The 21,921-nt window shown below is 42.7% G+C and overlaps 1 protein-coding gene across 2 annotated transcripts in view; it reads right to left on the bottom strand.

Moving 5' to 3' along the window:
* LOC120511898 (V-set domain-containing T-cell activation inhibitor 1-like) overlaps positions 1 to 21,273 on the bottom strand; it is a 37,029-nt gene extending 15,756 nt beyond the window's left edge. For both annotated transcript variants that reach the window (XM_039729537.1, XM_039729536.1), the window contains exons 1-4: positions 21,147 to 21,273; positions 18,733 to 18,853; positions 934 to 1,016; positions 460 to 512 (exon numbers count right to left, since the gene is read on the bottom strand). In XM_039729537.1, the coding sequence (XP_039585471.1) occupies positions 460 to 512; positions 934 to 941 (61 nt within the window). In that variant the 5' untranslated portion in view covers positions 942 to 1,016; positions 18,733 to 18,853; positions 21,147 to 21,273. The remainder of the gene's footprint in view (positions 1 to 459; positions 513 to 933; positions 1,017 to 18,732; positions 18,854 to 21,146) is intronic.
* Between the last annotated feature and the right edge of the window lie 648 nt (positions 21,274 to 21,921).

Here is a 21,921-nt window from a genome sequence, read left to right on the forward strand (position 1 = left end):
TCAATAAGGAAACTACCTCTTGTATGAAGTTCTCCCAACAACTTGTACTAGTTTATCGTTTTCATAGGGAAGATGGTATCTAATTCATGTAATGTCAGAAAGTCAACTCTGCTAGAACTAAGCAGATGCAAGATGGTTTGGGGTTGTAAAGGATGAGACTCCAAATCATCTTTAATATTATTAAAATAATGGGGTGCTTTTAAGGATGTGGCAGGATAAACTTTATAGGTAAAGGTTTATGGGTCTGAAACACCTTAAATTTGAAAACCACTTCTTTTGGATACAGAAGTTTATCTGAGGGTTACGACCTGTACTCACAAAACTTGGATTATGATGAAATATATGCAAAGCAATGCATTAATTTGTTCTGTTTTGCTCCAAGATTCTGCTTGCAGCTTGTGTGTTTGCACATAAATGCCTTTGCAGATTATTCCTAGGTGTGCGCTATGGAATATTTACCTCTGGGCAGAGAAGCAAGCAGTGAGCAGGCAACCATCCAGAGAGCAGTCTCCCTAATTGAGAAGGAGAGAGAAGAGAGAAAGGTCAGATGCTTTATTAGGTTGCTAGAGCAGAGATCAAAGACCTTCTCCCTGCTGTAATTTATGCCATCCTTCCCAGCTCCCTCACCTGTGAAGGTAATTTGGATATGAAGCTGGATGGGTTACAAACCCTGGCTTGTTTTGCCATCTAGACTTGGTGTGGGTTTTATCTGCTACCTGTAGAGCTGAGGTTTCTCAGTGCTCATGATGGGACAAGGCTTCATTTGCCAACACCAGACCTGTACTTTCCTCTTGCCTTCACATATAGGCAATGTTAATTGCATCTATGTCGTCATAGTTTGATTTTGAGATTATTTTCTGTAGGTAATTAAATGAAATTCCTTCTGCTCCCAAACTTCAGCTCCTTCACAGCCCAAGGAAAAGCATAGCTTACCATTTCATTTTTGTGCCTCCCAGCCCTTGGGAATCTGTCCCTGTCAGGAGCTTCACCAGACACTTCAGCTGCTACTTGTATCTCTGCAAAAGAGTGAAAGGCGCTTAATTTTTGTTAGAAGTATCCCTTATAAGAGAGAATAGGTTATTTACTGGTGCTTCATTTGCTGTTTTCTTTCACTTTGTGTATGTGAAACACAAGGTGTTATATAGTTGCTGGGTATATATGATTTACAGTCTGTGTTTGTATGTGTGTTTGCTTTTGCATACACTCTTGCAATACAAAGAATGTGTTTTCCTGTGTAGGACAGATGTGAGTCACAAGCCCTGCATGGACTAGCCCTCAGCTCTCAGCCTGGTGAAGGGATTTTTGTTCTACAGCCAGCTGAGAGCAAAGAAAGTTGAGAAACCTGATGGGTGTTGTATTCATCAGGAGGTGTAGGCACCATCCTGCAAACTGCTAAATACCACCAAAGCTGTACATCTTCCAACAAATAATGAGCCTGTAAGGAAAATGAAAAGAGTTTCTTTGAGGAGGCTTTTAAATCAGGTACTTTCTCAGGAAAACAATCCAAAATGGAGCAGAAGTGGAGATGGGAATGAATGTGGAGTTTGGGATTCCTTTTGCCATGCTCATAAGATCTCATAGATTAAGGAGTACAAATAGCTGAGTGATTGTTCCTCTCTGTGTGCTCCAGAGATGATTCTGATGGTGGAAGCAGTGGTTTAGCCAAGGTTCTCTTCCCACTGAGGAAGCTCTGTGTGGGCAAGGTGCTGCTGCTGTTCTCTGGGCACAGTGTGGCTTCCTGGGGTGAGCAAGACCTGGATTTGTGTTCTTCACTCTCTCCTCATGGCCAAGCCCTGATTATGAATTGTTCACCAGCCCCTTCCTGATACCCAGTGCAAACCATCTGCCATGGTTGGCTTCTTTGACATTAACAGTGTGTCCTGCCTGTCTCTGCTGGACTCCTGTGGTTGCCTCCCTCCCCACTGAGGAGGTTAATGTTTTGGGCAAGGGTAGACATTTATGGAAGTTTATTCTATATTTGTTTCTTTCCTGCCTCCCTGTTTTCAGTGAAACTGATGGCCACTCCTACCACAGAATCATTTAGGTTGGAAAACACCTCTGAGGTAGTCTAACCTTTGTCTGCTCACCACTTTGTCAGCCAGACCAGAGTGCCACCAGTTGTTTCTTGAACACCTGAAGGGTTGCTGACTCCACCAGCTCCCTGTGCAGCTCACTCCGATGCTTAACCACCCTTTCTGTGAAAAATTCTTCCTGATATCCAGCCTGAACCTCCCCAGGTACAGTTTGGGGCTGTGTCCTCTCATCGTGGTTGCCCGTGACAGGAGTTTATCTGTCCTCTCAGCTTTGTGCAGATGTTCCATTCCATGTAAAGCTGCCAGAATACCAGGAGCAAACTTGTTCTTCTGGACCAGGGTTCCCCAGCAGCCTCTCCTGTCAGGCAGCAGTGAGGTCTCTTCCCATGATGAAGGTGTCTGCCGAGCAGCTGGGCTCTGTGGTATTTGTGGCTGTGTCCACTCTCTCTGTACATACAGGTGCTCCTTATGATGATCTCCTTATTCAGAAACAGCTGAAAATTTTGGCATGTGTGGCCAGCTAACAGGCCTTTTTAAAGGTGGAATGGCAGCAGACAGGAATGACCCACAAGGCAGAGCCCCTGGAAGTTGTATCGCTCTTCTGGAGGGACAGTCACTTTCTGACACTTTTGATTGTGACTCCAGGAAAACCAGGGTGGCTGTTCCAGCATAGCTGGTTTGTTTGTGTCAATTTGGCTTCCTCCCACGGACTCCCTGTGGAGTTTCTGGTTCTCAGAAATGCCTCTTCGGAAGTTTTGGACTGGGGAGTGACCCAGATCAGAGTTAAGATACTGAATTGTGTCTGAACTGTGCATGTTGAGCTCTCTTGCCATCCACGTGCTGGTGTTACTTCCCTACGGAGTTAAGCTTGTGCATAGAGAGCCATGCAGGTCTTTTTTAAGGAAGGAGAATAGAACCACAGGAATGATTTAGATGGTCTAGCTGGAGCACTTGACCCTTAATTTCGCTTAATTCAGTACTGTTTAGTTGAAATAGCATTTTTTTCTGGTTTGAGCTGACTTAACTTGATGCTCCTAGTACCCCAAAGGAGAGATCTGTTCCTGTCCAGTTGAGCTGGTGTAAGATGTTTCATGCACCATGTGGATAACTACTTAAAACAGTTTCTATCTGATATTTCATTTTTCTTATTCTCCATTTCCGGTTTAAAGTAAATGGAAGCCTGAAAACTAACAGTTTTTTCTTTCTAATTTTTTTTTTTTCAAATTTAAAATTTGACCCATTTATTAATCATTTAAATCAGCTGTAGGAATTATTTAGGACTTTCTTTTTCCAGAAGTTAAAATAATTAACTGAGTAAGGCTTTGCAATGAATAATCACTTCATGAAGAATTCAAATGCTAATTAGTAACTCTTTAACACGCTAACCTACCTGAAACAACTAAGGCATTGTGTGCAATTAAAATATATGATTAAATTGTAAAATGTATGATTAACTTGTAAAGCATATGATTAAATTGTAAAATTATGACCTTCTTGACAATCTTTGTCACCCAACTTTTGCATCATATGTGCAAGGCCATGTATTGAGCATGCTAGCTCAGCCTGCATTAAAATTGAATTAATCAAGTAGTGAAGTAACCCAATGTTCCCAGTAGAATAGCAGGGCTTTGTGTCCCAAAGCAAATGGGTTCCAATTGTCCCTTTCCAGTGCAGGAGGGATGGGGTGAGAAAGGGGCTAAATGCTGCTGTCAGAGTTATAATGCTCTTGGGAGCACTAAAACTCTCCCTGTGTGGTGACCACAGAGTGTGACACTGATATCAAAGTGGTTGTGGGCAGGACAAAGTGAAGGAACTGATTTGCTTTTTCAGCTCTTCCACCTCACCTGGCACCATCAGCACTGGGCCCTGAATGAATCATTGTACAAGGTGGAGCAGACACCAGCTGCAGAAGGCAGCAGCAGCTCTGAAAGGATTACCCAAAATCACCTAGCACATGAATGAAGGCTGCTGCCAAGGTGGAAACTTCTCATTGTGCCCCTGGCAAGGCTTGGTAGCTTAGTCATTGGTAATTTTTTCAAGTGTGTTTTCTATTCCCCTCCCTTCCTTGCATACCTTTGCATAAATCTGTTCTCAAAAGCAAAAGTGACTGCTGTTACTGGTGCTTGTAGGAGGGTGGGGGAGGCACTTTCTCCATGACTTTGTGAAATCCTGAGTGTACCCTGAGCTGAAAAATGCCACCTTGCTATTCCTTACCCACATCAAGGCAATTTTCTGTCATTTCTTTAAATGCTCTCCTCTCATGTAACCACTGTAACACTCCCATTACCTTTAGGTAAAAGCCATTAGTTAATAGAAAGCTAATGAGTGAGTTTGCAAGTGGAAATTACAGTCTGGTTTCTTAGAGAAAGTTTTATGATGCAACAGCTTGTATCGAAACTGTGTGATTACTTCTGGTCTTATCTGAAAGCAACCTATAAACAACATGAGGCATCATTTACAGCTCTGTCCTATAATTAGCTCAAGGAGAGAGATTTAAGACATCTTGGTGAGGCATACATGCTGATGCATAGTCAAAAATGACAGTGGCTTCCTCTTCAAGGATTCTGGGTTTTGAAATTGCCCTAATTTGAAAGCAATCTTCTGGAGGTTTGTGAGTGTTTCTGTAGCCACCCTTGTGGCTCAAGGCAGTGGGAAGGAGTGTCCTCTGCTTCCTTGGGGGACTGCCTGGGGCTTCAGGCTGTAAAATGTGCTGTGGTGACAGCTGAGACTTGGATTGGCTTCCCTATCTTCAGGTGCCCTGCTGTGGGTGGCTGGCCTGGTTTTCATGTTTGTTTGTTTTAGCAAACTTTATACAGTTGTACTTCTCTGAATTTCCCTTATCTACTGTGCACTGGGGCTCTGTGCTGCAGTCACACCAGCCCAGCTGTGGAGGTGGTGGGTGGGGTGCTGCCTTTGGGCTTTCCTGTGTTTCCCCATGCTGCTGGAATTTCCCATTGCCTGTTTAAGGCTTGTTGTGGGCCACAGACAGGCTCTGGGGACTGAAAGATTATCCAAGGCAATTCTGATCTGAAAAGATTATCCTTCTTGTGAGTAATGAATGAATGAGTGATGGCGCTTGGTTTGCTCCTGGTGGAAAGCTGTTGAATCAAAGAATCTTTAAAGTTGGAAAAGTCCTTTAAGATCATCAAGTTCAGCTGTCAACCCAGCACCACTGCTGTGTTCACCACTAAACCCTGCCCTCAAGTGCCACCTCTGCATATTTTCTGACCACTTCCACAGATAGTGACTCATCATTTCCCCGGGCAGCTTGTTCCAGTGCTTTACAACCCTACTTTTTTTCCTGCTATCTAAACTAAACCTCTCCTGGTGCAGCTTGAGGCCACTTCTGGTCCTGTCCCTTGTTGTCTGGGAGAAGAGGCTGACCCCACCTGGCTACAGCCTCCTTCAAATAATTGTAGAGAGTGATAAGGCTTTCCCTGAGCCTTCTGTTCTTCAGGCTGATCATCCTCAGGTGCTCCTCACCAGTCTTGTGCTCCAGAGCCTTTCCCATCCCTGTTGCCCCTTGTTTGCTCCATGGTACCACATACAGGTCCTGCAGCAGGAACTTAGAGCCTCCCTGGCTTCTAAATAAACAGCTTTAGTAAAGAGGAATTTATCTCTGCGTATGGAAATAAAATGTGCAGGGAAAGCAGGAGTTTCATTTTATAATGGGTCAGTTTCCAGAACTCAAACATAAATAAACATCTTCCCAAGGGTTTGAGGGAAAATAGCAAAACTCTCAAGGTGTCTGGCCAAAACCAGACTGTGTGTGACCCTGCACACTTAGAAGGCTGGAAGCCTTGGGAAACTAGACTGTGTTCTTGCTTTCAGAACAGCCATTCTAAGTAGCCCTCAGACTAAACTAAAGTAGGCTGTGGCTTTGTAAAATGGGAAGGGTTTAGTGGCTCAGGGGACTGAAGCTAAAAGTGGCACGTTTCATTTCAAGTTTCAGGAGGAAGGAAGCACGCTCTTGGTATGCAAGGGAACAGAATTCAACCCTGAGCAAATGATGCTACAGTCTTGTGGGCGTTTGGTGGTTGCATGTCAAGTCTTGTCTGATTGAATTCTCAGACAGTCAAGATCCATGGCATCCATATTTCTAGCTGTTATTTCTGAGAAATGCGTCTGCCATCTGCTCCATTGCCTTGTGTGAAGGCAAATCCAAGGATAAGAAGGATTTTTGTGCTAGTTCCTGAGGGATGTCATGTCACTGCTGCCTGTGGGGACAGCATTAGGCAGTTTGGCATGACAGCTGTGTAATTTTCAGTAGTGGACCCTCGTCCCATTCTCTTAAGACATGCTTTATTCTCTGTGTGAGAAAACTTTTGGGCATTTAGCTTTTCAAGAGAATGCTGCTGCATGGCAGGGCAGTGCCTTCCCTTTGCTTTCTTCCTGCTGCAAAGACTCTTGGCACAGGGAGGGATTTCTTCCCTCTAAATCCCTAGCGAGTATTCCCAGCCCCAGCTATCCCTGTCCTGTGTGTCCTAAACCCTCCTGGGACTGAGCCTTGCAGATCTGACACTCTGTGACTCTGCATGAAGCACAAGGTTTATCCCCCCTTGACCCTCGTGCTCATGGGTGAGATTTATTCCTTGTGACTGGTGGGGTAGTCCCAGGAAGGTTTAGGACAGAGCCCTGCAGATCTGACACTCTGTGACATCTCAGGAAGCACAGCCTAAGCAGCATGAGGTGTATCCCCCCCATGACCCTCGTGCTCATGGGTGAGATTTATTCCTTGTGACTGGTGGGGTGTGGTGGTATCGTGCCCTTTGATGAAGCTTCTGGAATGAGACCTAAAAGCCATGGTTCCTTTTTGTAAAGTCCTTCTGACAGCTCCCACAAAAGTTCTTCTTTTTCTCAATTCCTTTTTGCCTTTCTGAGAGTTTCCACTGCTCTTTATCTTCCAACAAAATTGTTTTTCCTCTTTTGGTGAATAAATTATTCTTCTCAAGAATAAAGATGTCTTCTTTCAAGAGATTACAGTTGTGTGAAAAAGGCATAGGTGTGTGAGGCTTTACCTTTCAGAAAACTATAGCCTTAAAGAAGTAGCTCCCAAGTGACAATGCAGAAAGAGAAAAGGACTCATTCAGCTGAATCTATGTTACATATTTTTTATTATTTTGGAGGCAGTTCCTGCCTGAACATCTGCTTCTATTACTCTCTGTATAATGGTTTATTTTAGTGTTGCTTAACCTACAGAGCTATTATAGGCTAGAATGTTAACATGGACATAAGGATTTGATTTTTTTTCTTCACTGGGATTTTTTCCTCTGGCATCTGCTCAAACCAACCCTTAAATCAGTGGTATTGCCTGACTCTGGAGTACTCAACAACCCAGCAGCTAAGCTGATTCCTAGATTAAATTATATAAAGAGTCCCAGAGGCATTATTAATTTAACTGTTATCAGTGAAAATGTTTGGATTAATACAACACTGACCAATACTAATACTTCTAAAGTGGATGATCTGGAGATATAAAAATAAGACCTGGTTTTGAAGAGTGATGATCCAGTCTGGGTTATTAGCATCACTTTGGAGCAGAGAGCTCAGCTTCTGTGCAAGTGTGCCATAATGTCTGATATGATTACTTAGCTTTCTTACTGACTGGATGTGTGTGAGGTTCTTGCTAGTTACAAACTGGGGAGAAACTTATTGGAGTAGGAGAGAAGATGGGTGAAATAAAAATACCTCACCAGCCTTCCTCTGGCCCTCTACACATGAACTATGCATTAATTATGTCAAATGGTAGGAATTCCTGAATACACCTCCTCATAAGACAGATACAGGCAAGAAGGGCCAAAATGGATTGAAATATGTGGAATGTTCTTGCACAGTATGGGTGTGGTTGGGAGGTATTTCTCCTTGTTTTTCTCATGGCCTTTCCCTTCCATCATAGTTACTACTTGCCTTAAAGGGCTTTGTGCCGCCTGGATTAGAGATTCCCTATGTGAAGTAATTAATGTCTCCTTAAAAATGAGGATGGAAGCCTAATCCTGTTGTTACAGAAACCTCCCTACACAGAAATATCTCCACCTAGTTTAAATTTCTGCAAATAGTTTGCAGCTCCAATATTCAGTGGGCTGAGCTCCTCTGCCTGCATGGAAATCACACAATCATTTGAGTTCTTCCTTTGTTACTAAGCTCCCACAGGGGGACAAGGTACATGCACAGCTAGATGTGTACAGGGCTGGTTCAGGCTTCTTGGAAAAACAGAGTAAAGAGAGTATTGCTGCCTGAAATGATGGAAAGGGCAAGGAAAGCTTAGAGAGGATGTAACTTGACAATAATTGAGTTACTGAGCACTTAGTAAGAACCCAAAGCCAGGATGGATGAGGCTCTGAGCAGCCCAGTCTAGTGGAAGATGTTCCGGCGCATGGAAAGGGGTTGGAATGAGATCATCTTAAAGATCCCTTAAAACCCAGACCATCCTGTGAACAGTATTGAGCTGTTAAGATTGTAAAGCTCCAAAATTATCCATTTTAAAAGTGTTTTTTCCTGTCCGCTCTGCAGCTATCTTTCACACTGAGCCAGGATTATAAAACCCCCTTGGTAAATGTTATCAGCCCAAGGAAGGAAAGAGGAAAACTCCCTTCCTTGGAAGTTTTGTATTCAGGTAGTGGATGTAGCCTAATCAAAAGGGAGAGGGAGAAAGGGAAATTCTGGGGGAATTTCTTAGGAAGGAGAAGAGAAACTATTTCAGGCTCAAGAGACTGCTTTGAGCTGACCGAATAGTCAATAAAATGCCTTTATTGCTTTTGTTTGATGTCTTATATAGGAGGAAGTGTAACACACTAATGCCAGAGAATTTCTAGTCTCCAAAATGACTTTCCAGCCCAATACTGTGAGAACAGGGAAAATCCTGACATGCAGATGTTTATTTTTGCTAGCAAGAAGCTCCAGGATTACCAGTTTCATTTCCTTATTGTGATTCCTCCCTTCCCTTAGCTATTTTTGTTTCAATTTTTGCTAGCAAGAAGCTCCAATAATTTCCTTATTGTGATTCCTCCCTTCCCTTAGCTATTTTTGTTTCCATAATGTCTCAAAAAGAGGTTCTTTCTACAAGATGTGGTTGTTAGTGATACATATAACAATCTCACCAAGGCACAGCAGTCAGTTTTGTCTTTTTCCTCTATCAGACCTGTTAGGACAATATATCTCATCCCTGACTTGTAATGCCAAAATAATTGTACTTCTATTTCTCATCAGATGAGAACAGGAAGAAACTTGGACTAAGTTCAAAAGATGTTTTTGTTCTACAGGAGGGAGTTAAGTATTCATCAACAGATTGATGAGCCTGACAGGTAAATGAGGCTAATTAGCAGCCTATGCTGTTGAAGCTGCTGCCCTGGATGTGGAAATGCTGTGAATGGTGGGTCTGAAAATGGAAGTTCAGGGTGCCAGGGTGAGAGGAGACAAAGAAACTGAGATTAATCAAGGCTGCTGTAACTTTTCTTGCCTCTTCCCTGGAGGATAAGGTTCACTTGGGACTGAACTGCTAGAGTCTCTCCCTGAAGGTTTTTACACCTGGAAGATAAACCCTGACAACGGCTCCTCTGAGCAATTGAAACCACCTGAGTCACATCCAGTGTTTTTCTACTCAGCTGCTGAATGCCGTTGTTTGAGCACGTTTGTGAGCAACTGTTCATCATAAAGTTTTTATAGACCTGGAACAAATCCTGGGGCCAATCAATGATAATAATTAGCCCACTGATGTCAGAGCTAAGGAACCAAAAGCAGCTGGTCTCTGCCTGAGCTGGTCTCTCAAGGAGCATTGCTCTCTTAAAGTAAAAGTGAAGGTGTCTGGGTTTTATTTGAGGTTTGTTTTCTCATAATTCTTGTAAGCACACCTATAACTATGAGAACTTTTTGAGGACAGAGGAGCTGTTTATAGAATAATTTTTCCCAAGTGATTCATAGCATGCACCCAGTACCTCTGGTATGCTGAGTTATTTCTGCAGATTCCAATGGCACCTTTTTTTTTATGCAAGGAAAAGATTAAATGTGTAAATAATTAAATAGAAAAGCTGTTCCCTTCTCCAGGAGTCCAACTTGGCTTTTTCCATAGATGGCCATTCTAAAGCACAAAGTACTCATGGAATGCTTTGTACTAGTAAAAAGATGGAGTCCTAGTGATTCAAGGACTCTTGAACCAGTGACAAAAATAAGACTGAGAGTTGCCAAATATGGCAGGCTCAAACCTGACCTGTCTTCCCCATGGAATTTCTTTCCCAACCCCTGCTTTTTGAAAATATTTATGAAGCTGAAGCCTACACAGTCTTTTAGACCTAACTGCTCTGGAGTTGGAGCAGAAAGCTTCCAGTTGTATGGCTGTGTTACAACCATGGTAATATTAATGTCCAATTAACTTACGTTTGTCAGAGATAGATATGAACAGGATCCCAAGTACAGGCTCTTAAAAAAGCCTGTAAGCACTTCATGCTTCTTTTGCTGATCTCTAAATAATTGTTCCAAGTGCAGAACAGTCATACAGAGTTATTTTGCCTGGGTGCTGAAGGACTGTAGACTTATGGCTTCATAGTAGAGGTGGATGTATTTTTTTGTCTGAAGAAAAGGTCTCTAGCAGTCAATTTGTGTAAACAGGAGAAGGAAGAGTGGGGATCATAAGCACTTCCTGCAGGTCCCATGCTCTGGAATGTTTCTCAAAGTTCTTAAAGCTTTCAGATCTTTTTAATGCTTGGTTCAGATTTAGTTCAGCCAAATGATTTTCTGTCTGGAGCACCCATCTCTCAAGCATTGTGTAAGTATCATCAGATCTTGTCTCATTCTTGTCCCACCAGCAAAAGAGCAATTTCTGTTATTAGTGCAATAGCATTAATAGCATTTTTTGCCCCTGACTGTAATCACAGCCACACAGGGAGGTGCTGGCTGCTTTTCAAAGTAAAAGAGTTGGCGTTTGGAAGCAGAGCAAGGGGCTCCTCCTTTCTTCTGAACTTCTCTGAAAGACCACTTGTGTTTGCTTCCTACTTATGCATTTCTGCTCAGAACCATGGCATGAGAATGAGGTGGCATCTTTCCTCCTAGCCTTTTCTGACAACAGTTCCCTATTCTTCCATGGCTGTGTGCATGTAAATTAATTTTCATATTACCTGCTCTCGCCTTTAGGTCTATGTGGGGACCTGCTGAAAATTGTTTCATTATTATCTGAACGTGTGTCTTGGTGGGGAAGGGCTGTGTGTTACTTTTGCTTTTTCTGTGGTGGTTCAGTGCCTTGGTTTTCCTGTTGGAGACTGCAGGACTTCAGCAGGATTTTTTTTTTTTTAATGATCTTTTAAATTAAAGCTGTACTTGGTTGAAGTGTTTCTCTTCTAGAATTGGAAGATGACCAAAGAGCTCTGGTTTTAAAAATCCAAACCCAGCTCCTCCCATTCCTGCTCTCCCCTTTCCCCCAGTGAACAGTGAAAGGTCTCTTCGTCCAGGAGAAAGCAAAGGAACAGTGTAAGATGGAAGCCACAATTCCTCATGCTGTAGCACTTTTTATTGCAATTTCTTTCTGTGTCTTCCCTTTCATATTGCAAATCAGCTCTTGCAAGCCCTTATCTGGGGTAACTAGGAGACAGAATAGAAAATCCAGCTACAGCAGCATTACAGATGGTTTTACAAAGGATGAATTTAGAACTGAGAGACAGCAGCAGCTGACATAGAAATGTTTTGCATTGGATGTTGCATTCCCTGATAGTTGAGGGAAGGCAAACTGCTGTTCCATAACTGCTGTGAGAAAAGTGCACAGAAGTGTATAGAAAGGGCAGATAAATTCTGCTATGTGTTCTCTGATGTCTCCTGATGTTAATCCTTTTGCCCTCTAACACAAATTCCCTGGACTCAAGAGCTAGCTTTACAGAACTTAGTTTTGTCTTCTCTCTTGCCTTGAGAAGAGAATCTCTTTGGAGTTCTTTAATTTTTATTTTTTTTTTGCAAGATTTGTCAAAGGGCTAAAAGGAATGTTGGGGGGAAGAGGAAGGAATTAAGCAAGTGTTTTGCTTGATCCCACAAACCTTACTCTTAAGAAACCAGGCTGTGAACTGTTAATTGCATCTTTGTGCAATGGCTGGTGCTGGTCTTTGAGTTGTGATAGAATGGGAAAAGTTAAGCCAGTCCTTGAACTTAACAACTGGAGATCACAACCCAATCTGTAAATTTATTATAGCTTCCAAGAACTAGGTGGAGGGATAGAAGTCCTAAAAGTTACTGACTTTATTTAAATAAGTCTTTAGTTTGCTTTTATAAGGTGAGATGGTTCAGTGAGAAGGGAGATCTGGTAATGAACTGTCTCATTGCTTCAGAGGATGCTGATTTTGGTTGTAGCCACAATAATCCTCTCATCAGCAAGTATGTCTAATACCAGAGAGTCCTGAAAGTAGGACACAGCTGAAAGTAGGCTGGAGAGTGAATATCTGAAATCAGCCAGATGGTATCAGGCTAATAAATTCTGCCCAGATGTCTTGTGTTGCAATAGCATCTGGTGGTCACTTGGTAGTGGACCCTAGGGTCATCCTGAGGGGCCATAGGGTCATCCTGTGGGCTGTGGTGGAGGTCCCTTTAGATGTGGCCCTGGGCCCAAACAAAGTACCTTGGCAGTGAGTCACTGGATCAGCTGTGTGAGGCTCTTTTATAAAGGAAACTTGCTGGCTCTGCAGGCTGCTGCATCTGCAGCAGGGGAGCAGCACACAGGTTGCTGCTCTCTTGTCTTTTTTTGTAGTCTAGGGTGCACCAAATGAAATCTTTCTCAGTGTCAGAGATGCCAAACAGCATCTCTTTTTAGATGTTTATGCTGTTTGGAGCATATTGGTAAGTAATGACTTGGAAAGAAAGAGCAGCAGTTTGTGCAGAACCACAAGGTTTCATGCTATGAAAGATCAGCCTGACCTCTTTGTGGTTCTACACTTTCAATGTAGGAAATCCCCCTGTGAAAGTTTTAGGTGAACTTTGTTTTGCAGTTATTTTCAACTAGCCCTGAAGTGGAAGTTGAGGGTGTGAAATGCACCTAAGGCTTGACAGTTCAGCAGAGCATTGCACTGCCCCACAGCTGGGTCTCTAGGACTTGCCTTCCCCCAAATGACTGAGCCCTTTCCTTTCCAAACCAGCAACATTTACCTTCACCAGTGTTGTTGAGAGGTCTTCACAGTGCTCTGGCTGAAGCACTGCTTGTGTGACATCTCCTGCTCCCAACACCCATCCTGACTTCCCTTGAACTCGTGCTCTTTTCTTTCCATTGATTAACAACACCCTGTGAGACCTTCTGATGCTATCTCACCCCAGATGTTTTTTTCCCCTAGGATGATCCAGTACCTGCTTCTGCAATGGCAGGAAAATGTTGTAGCTCCACAGTTGTGATCTGGTGTCTCTGGGTAGCTGCAGGAGCAGTTTCAGTGCCACAGACACAAATCTCTGCACAGTAGCAAGTGCCTGTGGCACATCTGCTTTGGCACCCTCTGAGCTCTTGGCTGGAGTTTTGCATCACCCAGATAAGAACTGTTATTTGGAAATCCAGGAAAAAGGGGTTGGAGCACTACATGATTGTGTCTGTGCCAGTGATTTTGGAAACACTATTAAATACATGTATTATATGGCAGCTAATTGCTGGTTGGGGGCACGATGTGCCTTGGAGCATGAAGGGCAGAAGGATGCACTGGTTGTTCCAGCCATGTAAAAAATCAAGGTGGTGTGTGTGTGTGTAAATCTCTAATATCACCTAAGAACTCAGAATCCTTGGGTATCTTCCCCTGGAATACCAGAGAATCAATGTCATTGATGAGGCCATCCAGAAATGAGCAGGTGGTTATGGCTGTGTAGTGTCAGGGCCAGCCTTCTCAAATGTTTCTCTGTTCACATTTCCTAGAGTCATGACAAAAACGTTGAACATCCAAGCTGTGATAACTTTTAAACTGGTTACTCTCAAGCACCTCTGGTATTCTCTGCTTTAGTGATTTCCTAAGGTGCAAATAGGCCTAAATCAGAGACAGGATTTCAGCTTTCTCTCGTATCACACACACTGAGAATATAAACACCAGTGGACAGCCGTGTTTTCTGGGAAAGCAAGATGTGTAAAGTATCAGCTGAAGCAATAGAAATATATTTATTTATTTATATAGAAACTGGGTTTCTATATATGTGAGAGATGGTTGTTTATCTCTGGTTTTTCTAGTTACGAATGCCTGCTGCACTTTCCTTAGGAAGGACTACCTTCCTTTATTCTGTTCTTGCACAAAATGTTTAAAATCATAGGCCAAATACCTTATTATTTATCCATGTGCATATCTGGCTGGGCTCCTTTGGCATCTCGTAGTATGCTGTGGATGTTTTGTTTGCATGGAAGGGATGTCCTTATTTGCATGTCTTAAAGAACTTTTCAGTGTGTTTCCAATACAGTCAAACTCTCATAAAACACAATATTATTCAATACACAGCTGTTGCTGCCAAAGTAAACAATTGATTTTTCCTCTTTGCCATCAGATTCTGGGGAAGTAGGCACTTCTGGGAGAAGTCTAACAAAGCTGGAGGATTTTTGTCATTGCCAGGAGGCAATGGAGGATTTTTGTCATTGGAATGTGCTAGACAGATTTAGCAACTTTTACTCTAGACAGATGTAGCAACTCTGAGTGGGTCTTTGTATGGGTGGGAGAAGTCTTCCCTGAGCCAGCCCCGTTCCTACAGCTAGTCTGTCTGAATTCACATCCTCTCTTGCTATCAGCTCTTCATGAAAACCCATTTTTTTCGATGAGCCCAATGCTTGAATTCTGAGTATTTGTGGTAAGAGATGGCCAGACGTGGGCCTTTAGAAATGACTAAACTTGAGATGAAAACCGCACAGGAACTTTGATTTGGAAAGGCAAGACTCCTTCTCCGAATTGTCTTTGCTTATTGGTAAAAAGAGCTGGTGCAATCAATGGGAACTTGAGTTGATAGACCCTTGATAGGAATGTGACAATTACCTACTTCTTGCCCAAACTGCATCTCGTAAGTTCAGCTGTGGGGAGGAGTGTTGGGTGGGACTCCTGTGCAACCTACTGCATCCCTGACTCTCGAGGGAAAAGGAATGTGATGTCCTCAGATGGGAAAGTACCAAGTGCTAATTCATTAGGTATGGCATTTTGCATTTTACAGGCGGCTGCCAAACATCTGCAGGCCTCATTATAATACAGGCAAACAAAGACTTGTGTTTGGATCTTTAGAGCACTATGGAATGGCACTAAACATTAAACACTACAGCTGCCCTTTGTGCAGACACAAATGTCCATTTGTGAGATGTTGTGGAACAAGTTGTTGGTTTTTTTTCCTCCCCTTGCTGACACATTTGTGGAAAGTTAACTAGTAGTTATTTGGTGTGATTTGTCCTGTGCTTTAACTGACAGCTGTTAAACAAAGTAGTAGTTTCTGGGCTCAACCCAGAAGGGAGAAATGATTTGTAGGAAGCACTCAACGTAAGTGAAGTTTACATGACCTAGTTTTGAAGCACTTCCTCAGAGCACTCACAGAAATCTTCTCTCGGCGTTGACATGCTGATCTCATATTTGTGGTTCAAAGCCCTTACATTCCTGTCCTGCTACCAGATGGGATTTGAAGAGCCTTGTTAAGTTTGTCTCTTTCAATGCTCCAGATTGTGAGGAATTCAAAGTTGACCTCAGTGCTTCTATGACTGTTTATTTAGAGGACTGAACTAGGAGTGCTACATGTTGACCTTTTTATAACCACTCAAGCTGTAAACCATCATTTGAGAGATTGAATTGGCAGCTGAAGGACAGTGAACACCTCAGAGCAGCTCTGAAACGTAACACAGGTTTCAGAAATTGAAGCAATCCTTTTTCTATGCAGTTTTTCAGGGATGGCAAAATGTCTGGGCCTTGCAGACCCTGTTCTGGAGCCACCCAAGACGAAATACCTGCCCTGGCCTAACCAGAGCAAGACATGGGGTGTCTCTGATCCACACCTTGCTGGTAGGAGGTCAGTGGTGGTCTTGCTATGATTTGTTACCTGCCTGATCTCTGTCTCTCACAGCTTCTTCATCCCAAACTCCCTGTGTTTTATGGCCTCCACATGCAAGGCACATTGGAGCTGAAGTTTCCATTTTCCCTTGGAGATAACCCTTGACATGAGGACTATTTTTGAATGGGAACTTGTTTGTGCATCTCTCAGCACAGAACAGTAGGAGAACAGAGGAGCCAAGCTGATAAAACTGTGTTTTAACCAAGGCTATCCTAAGTTAGATCCTTTTCTCCTTTCTGAGGTGTGGGGCACATCTGTGGCTGGGCTGAGGCAGGGACACTTTGCCACACAAGTCAAGCCAGCAAAGCTGCACTGACTGGGATCAGCTCCTGCAGGTCACTCTGCATCTCAAGTGAGATCTTTAGCTTCAGTGAAAGCAGTATTTGGAAAACACCTGTAATAAAATAGTTTTCTTCTGTGACCACCATGAAAATTGTAGCCACAGTGAGGTTCTCAAAAGGTGAAATTAATTGTGTGGAGGGTGATCTTTGAGGATAGAAGTTTCCCATGAGGAAATTCAAAGATCCCCTAGACAGGCCTACCATAAAACCCTGCTAGCTCTTTATTAGATGTTTTGCAGTTTGGTTTGAGGCTCTGAAGCTTTCATCCACGTACTCATGCAGCTCTGTCTATGAGGAGTTTTTCCTCAGCAAGGCACTGCTGCTTTCCTTGGCTTTAATAGATCCCAAGTGTGGGCCCAAGCAATGTTTTTGGAATTAGGCTTCCCCAGGGTACACTTACTGGATGGATGACAACACTCTAGTACAAATCAACACACTCTTTTCTGCTTCATTCCTCTGTGGTGAGTGAAGAAATGGGAGAGGAGGTAGTAAAATGTATTACAGCACAGGGACTTACATGGGTCTTAGGAAAGAAATTACATTAAATTCTGACCCCTGACCCTCTAGCTTGGCATAGCTGTCTTGTAGAGGGGACCTTTCCAGGAAAACCTTTTAGCCCTAAAGCTTTTTATTTCATGCCCCTGCTTCCCTTTCCCAGCAGAGGATTAAAAAAGTACAAGAGATGTGACACAACATGGGGACCCCAGGGAGCCTTCACTCCCGTCCTCATATGTCTTTGCAGAATTTCCTGTTAAGAAAAAATCCTTCCTCATCTGAATCCAACAAATAATGTTGCAAAAAGAATATTGATTGTGTTGTAGAAGATGGTAGAAGCTCTGACAGATTCTACTCTACAGATCCTATCACTGTGGGCCTTTAGATTCATACAGGGTCATGCTTTGCTTTCAAAAATCTCTGAAAACTACAAGTACAGTGCTACCTATAGTGCTGCCAGAAGAACTTGGCTTGCAGCCTGAGTCTTCAAAAGCATGGCTCTGGGTGACTGAGTGAGGAATGAATGGGAGTGAATTAACCATGGAATGGCCCTTGCAGGATCTGTGATAGAGCTGGAAAAGTGGTGACACTGCTGTCTCCATTTCTTCTCACCTTGTGGGTTTCTCAAATGCTTCTGGGCATCTCCTTTTTTCCCTTCATCATTGTTACTGCTGTTTAAAGAAAATGTCATCCTCTGGATAATACATTGCATTCGAGTAAGAACAACCAAGTTTAAGCTGGTCTATCTCAAATAAATAGTATATGGAGTTCTGTATGCTGTTCCCTCTCCTGATGTCAAAATAAATCAGTTCTCTTTAGAGATACAATGGGAAGGATCTGCTTGGCTCTAGCTCTGATCTCTCTCTGTGGTGACAGCAATCATTGGCCTGGCAAGAGTATTGATAAAGAAGCTGAAAGCAATTTTGCTTTTACAAAAAAATTCTGGTTCAAAACTGTAGAACATGGGGTGCTCAGATGTTAAAAGAGAAGCCAGAATTAAAGATTACACTTAAATGCACTTAGTTGAGAAATGTGTTTTGACTGTACAACTAACTATATTCATAAATTGATGGGAGGTAAAAGAAAAAAAAAAAAAACAAACAAGCAAACAGCAGTCTCCTTTGTCTCATATAAAAAAACAAACAAGCAAACAGCAAGGAAATTGTAAGTGGAATAAAATAATATGGAAACTGACATTGTAACATAAGCATGAAGTGGTGTGAGAGGAAAATACATACAAAACTAAGTTGTAGAACTAATTTTTAAAATTACATCCCTATAGATTATAACCCATCATAGTTATCTAGATGAATAATTTGCCTGTTTTCTCTGCTCTTCCCATTCTGTAATGAAGTTGCATTCTCCAACTACACCAAGCAAAAGCTGGATTACACCACTCACCAGTGTTCTTTTTTTATAGAACAGAACTGAATTTGGAGTGAAACTTTGGGTATTGGAGTGATGCAATTAACAACTTCCCTTCATCACATGGAATTCATGCCCATGCAGTGCTGCACTAAGACAGCAGCACTTCTCCAGCTCCTGCCCCACACCTTGCTCTGGGGTTAGGATTTGCCTCGAGGTGTTGAGGTGCTGTTTTAAAAACATGTCAGCAGATGTGACCTGGAATCAATGAATGGAAGTCTCTGAGGCTCAGGTGCTTTGAAAAATATGACAGCAGGTACACTCACAATGTATACACATCCCCAAATGCCCCTGAAAATTGTCAGTGCTCAATGAGACACACTCACTGAGGTATGTTCACCTGTGTGTGTGCATTCAATGGACTGTAGCAGAAAAGTATCTCACTGCTCAGAGGACAGTTTATATGCATTTTCCTCTCCTCCCCTTGTTTTTCTCACCTGTTGAACCACAGCTCAGTCATGGACATGTCCCAGCACCTGGACTGTCCCCTTTGGTGGCTGTTCAGGGATGCTCAGCTTCCATAGGAGGCAGTTGCTTTGTCCTGAGAGGGAGGGAAGGCTGTAACACAGTTCAGAAGAAGGAAATGAGAAAGGTGTGAAAGACAAACCAGCTAAACTCTTTCAAAGGATTCTTAAGTACTTATCATAGAAACACAGAATGATTTGGAAGTGACCCTGAAAGATCATCTTGTTCCACCACCCCCTGCCATGGGCAAGGACATCTTCTGCTACTCCAGATTGCTCGGAGACACATCCAGCCTGGCCTGGATGCTTCCAAGGATGGAACATCCATAACTTCTCTAGGAAACCCATTTTAGTGCCTCACCACTCTCACAGTAAATAATTTTTTCCTTATGTGCAACCTACACCTACCCTTTTTCAGTTTATAAATCGTTGTCCTGTCACTACAGGCCCTGGTAAAAAGTCTCTTTTTTTACCAGCCTTGAAAGGTCCCTCTGAGATCTCCACAGAGCCCTCTCCAGGCTGAACAACCTCAACTCTCTCAGCCTGTGTTCAGAGGGGAGGTGTTCCAGCACTGACTGTTTTTGTGCACTTCTGGAGCTGCCCTAGGTCTCTGTTTTATGTTATCAGAAAACTGTAGATGGAATTTACCATGATAAGGTGAAAATCCAAGAAGCCCCCTAAAGAGTTGACTGCATCTGTGTATTGGCTTTTTTTTTTTCCTTAAAGAATACATATGTTTTTTTCTTTTGTAGAGTGAAATGCTCTTCTCCCACCCATCCCTCACCTCCCACCAACCACTGGGTGGCTTCTCTGGAGATAAAATACACAGAACTCTGGTGACTTCTTTACCTAAAGATCAGTCTGCTGAGTGTAGTATACACCCATGCAATCTTTTTTTAGGGCTTTCCCAACTGGGGAAAGCCTATCAGAGATATTTTTGTAATACTCATCTTGCCAAATATTTTAATAACCTGGTCTGTGTTACAAGAAGAGCACTTGGAGCTGGAAATTTCCTGTCATCTCCTTTTCCTTTCCAGAAATAGATAAATAATTTCTCTGGAATGAAAAATTTGTGCTGATTCCCACCTTTGCACTACTTACACTTGTGTTACAAGATAATCTCCAAAAAATGGCAAGATTTTTGATGTAATGAGAACTGAAATCTATAGCTCTGTCATTTCACTTCTTCCTCAGGATTCACTTTTAGTCAACTAGTGAAACATTTCTATTTAGCTGTCAGAAAGGCAAGATTATCTAGCATGAGCTGGCTCTTGAGGGGGTCTGAGTTCCAGGTTCACATGGAGGAGGTGTGAGAAATTGGACTTTGTGGCATCTGTTGCTCTGTACTTTCCCCAGGTGTCGTTCTCCTTCCCTGGGACCTTCCTCTGTCCCTGCATTAATTTGGTGGGTACAGTTCCCTCTAAAAGCAGCAATGAGCTACCAAGAATAAAATTAGATTTTAAGACAGGAAAGTTGTTTTATATGCCTTGTTATAGGGATTGGCTTGTACATCTATTGCTGTGTAGGTTTTGTGGTTTGTTTTTTAATTAATCTAATATAAATCTGTCAAAACCAAGACACCAGGTTTGTCTGGAGCCTACTTGTGCCACAGATTTTTTTTTCCAAACTCCACCACCACTTGTAATAGAAACTGCAGTGACTCAGTTTGGGAAAACCCTCCTGTGCAGCTGTTTGCCCTCTTTCTAGTCTTGTCACTCTTGCACTTGACTTCTTCACTACCTGCAGCCTGGACCTGGGGACCCCTTGCCTTCCCTTTTAGCTGCTGTTACCTCTGCCAGTTTGTGAACAGTGACAACTGAGAGCCTGAGAAGTTACCTGGAGCTCCCTTTCTGCCTGGATGCTGAATGTCTCCAGCCTTTGCTCTTGCTCAGGTGACATTCTGAGGCAGCAAGTGTGATTTGACTGTTTTCAGCCTAGTGTTAGTCCTCTGAATTTCACTAAACTGAGACTCCCTGTTCAGTCACTTCTGTCAGTGTGCCACTTTAATGGCTAAGGAAAAGCAAAAAGATAAGAGTAGAAATAAAGGCAAATCAGTGCTCAGTGAGAAATTTAGTTGGAAATGCCTTTTTTGGTGGCCTCACTTTCCATTTTGCAGTCTAAGCCCACCCCAGCTGTGAGCCAGCACCGGGGAGAGCATTACACAACTGGGAACCCCCTCAGTCTGGAGTTTTTCCTCTCTGTCACTTATAACAAAGAAAAAAAACCACCCAAATCCCCAAGTCAAATCCACACCGTTTCTTTTTCATTTTCCCCCATGGAAACATAATCTGAAGCAAGTGTAAAAGACCTTAGCCAAACCCCATAGCCCAAATACTGCAATTGTAGCACTTTCTTGTTCAGTATAGAACATTTGATCTCTTGCTTACCTCTGTGGAATCTCCCTGTGTCCCCTCTGCATGTGCTGAGATCCAAACGTGCTGCTGCAAGGAGCTCCTGCAGTGAATGAGGAAGTGCTGGAGCAGGGCAGGATATGAGCAGTGACTCAGAAATCAGGGGCTGTTTCTCCAGCCAAGCTGAAGAATAAATGGAAATATTGTCGGCTCTCACCATAGCATTGCAGCTGACGTAAGGTCTTGCAAGCTATCACTTTACCAATAGAAAAAGTTCAGCATCCACCTTTGATCCTTTCCCAGAATTTAGCTATTTATGATAATGCAGCCTTCAGGTATTGTAGTTCCTTCTAGGAGGACTGCCTACCTTTTGTCTTGCAGTTAAACATTTCTTTGCATCAATTTGCTACTTGAAAATGTTCAGAACAAGGGTTTTGCCAGTGTTTCTGAAACAACTCTTGTCTCTCAGCTTAAGCAGGCACTTGAGACTTTGCTTAGTACTTTCTACTGAGGAAAAAAAAAAATTAAAAACTTTTATCTTACAATTAGTTGTGACTGATGTTAATGTATTTGGTTTCCTGTACAGCTGAGCACAGAGGCTACTCCTTGCACTTTATAAGCATGGCTTTCTCTACAATGCCAAAAAAAGCTGTTTCTTTATTTGCTCTGCAATCAAGCACTGCTTTTTCCTGGCTCTCTGCTTTTGATGTGTGGGCACTGAGCAATATTTAGCCCTTTTGTTTTCAGCCAGCCATGGCAGAAGCCTTTCTTTTTCTCCTTGAGAGCTCTTGCATCTCACAGAGCATAATCT

Source organism: Passer montanus, unplaced genomic scaffold (assembly GCF_014805655.1).
Source record: "Passer montanus isolate IOZ18808 unplaced genomic scaffold, ASM1480565v1 scaffold69, whole genome shotgun sequence".
In the NCBI taxonomy this organism is placed as follows: domain Eukaryota; kingdom Metazoa; phylum Chordata; class Aves; order Passeriformes; family Passeridae; genus Passer; species Passer montanus.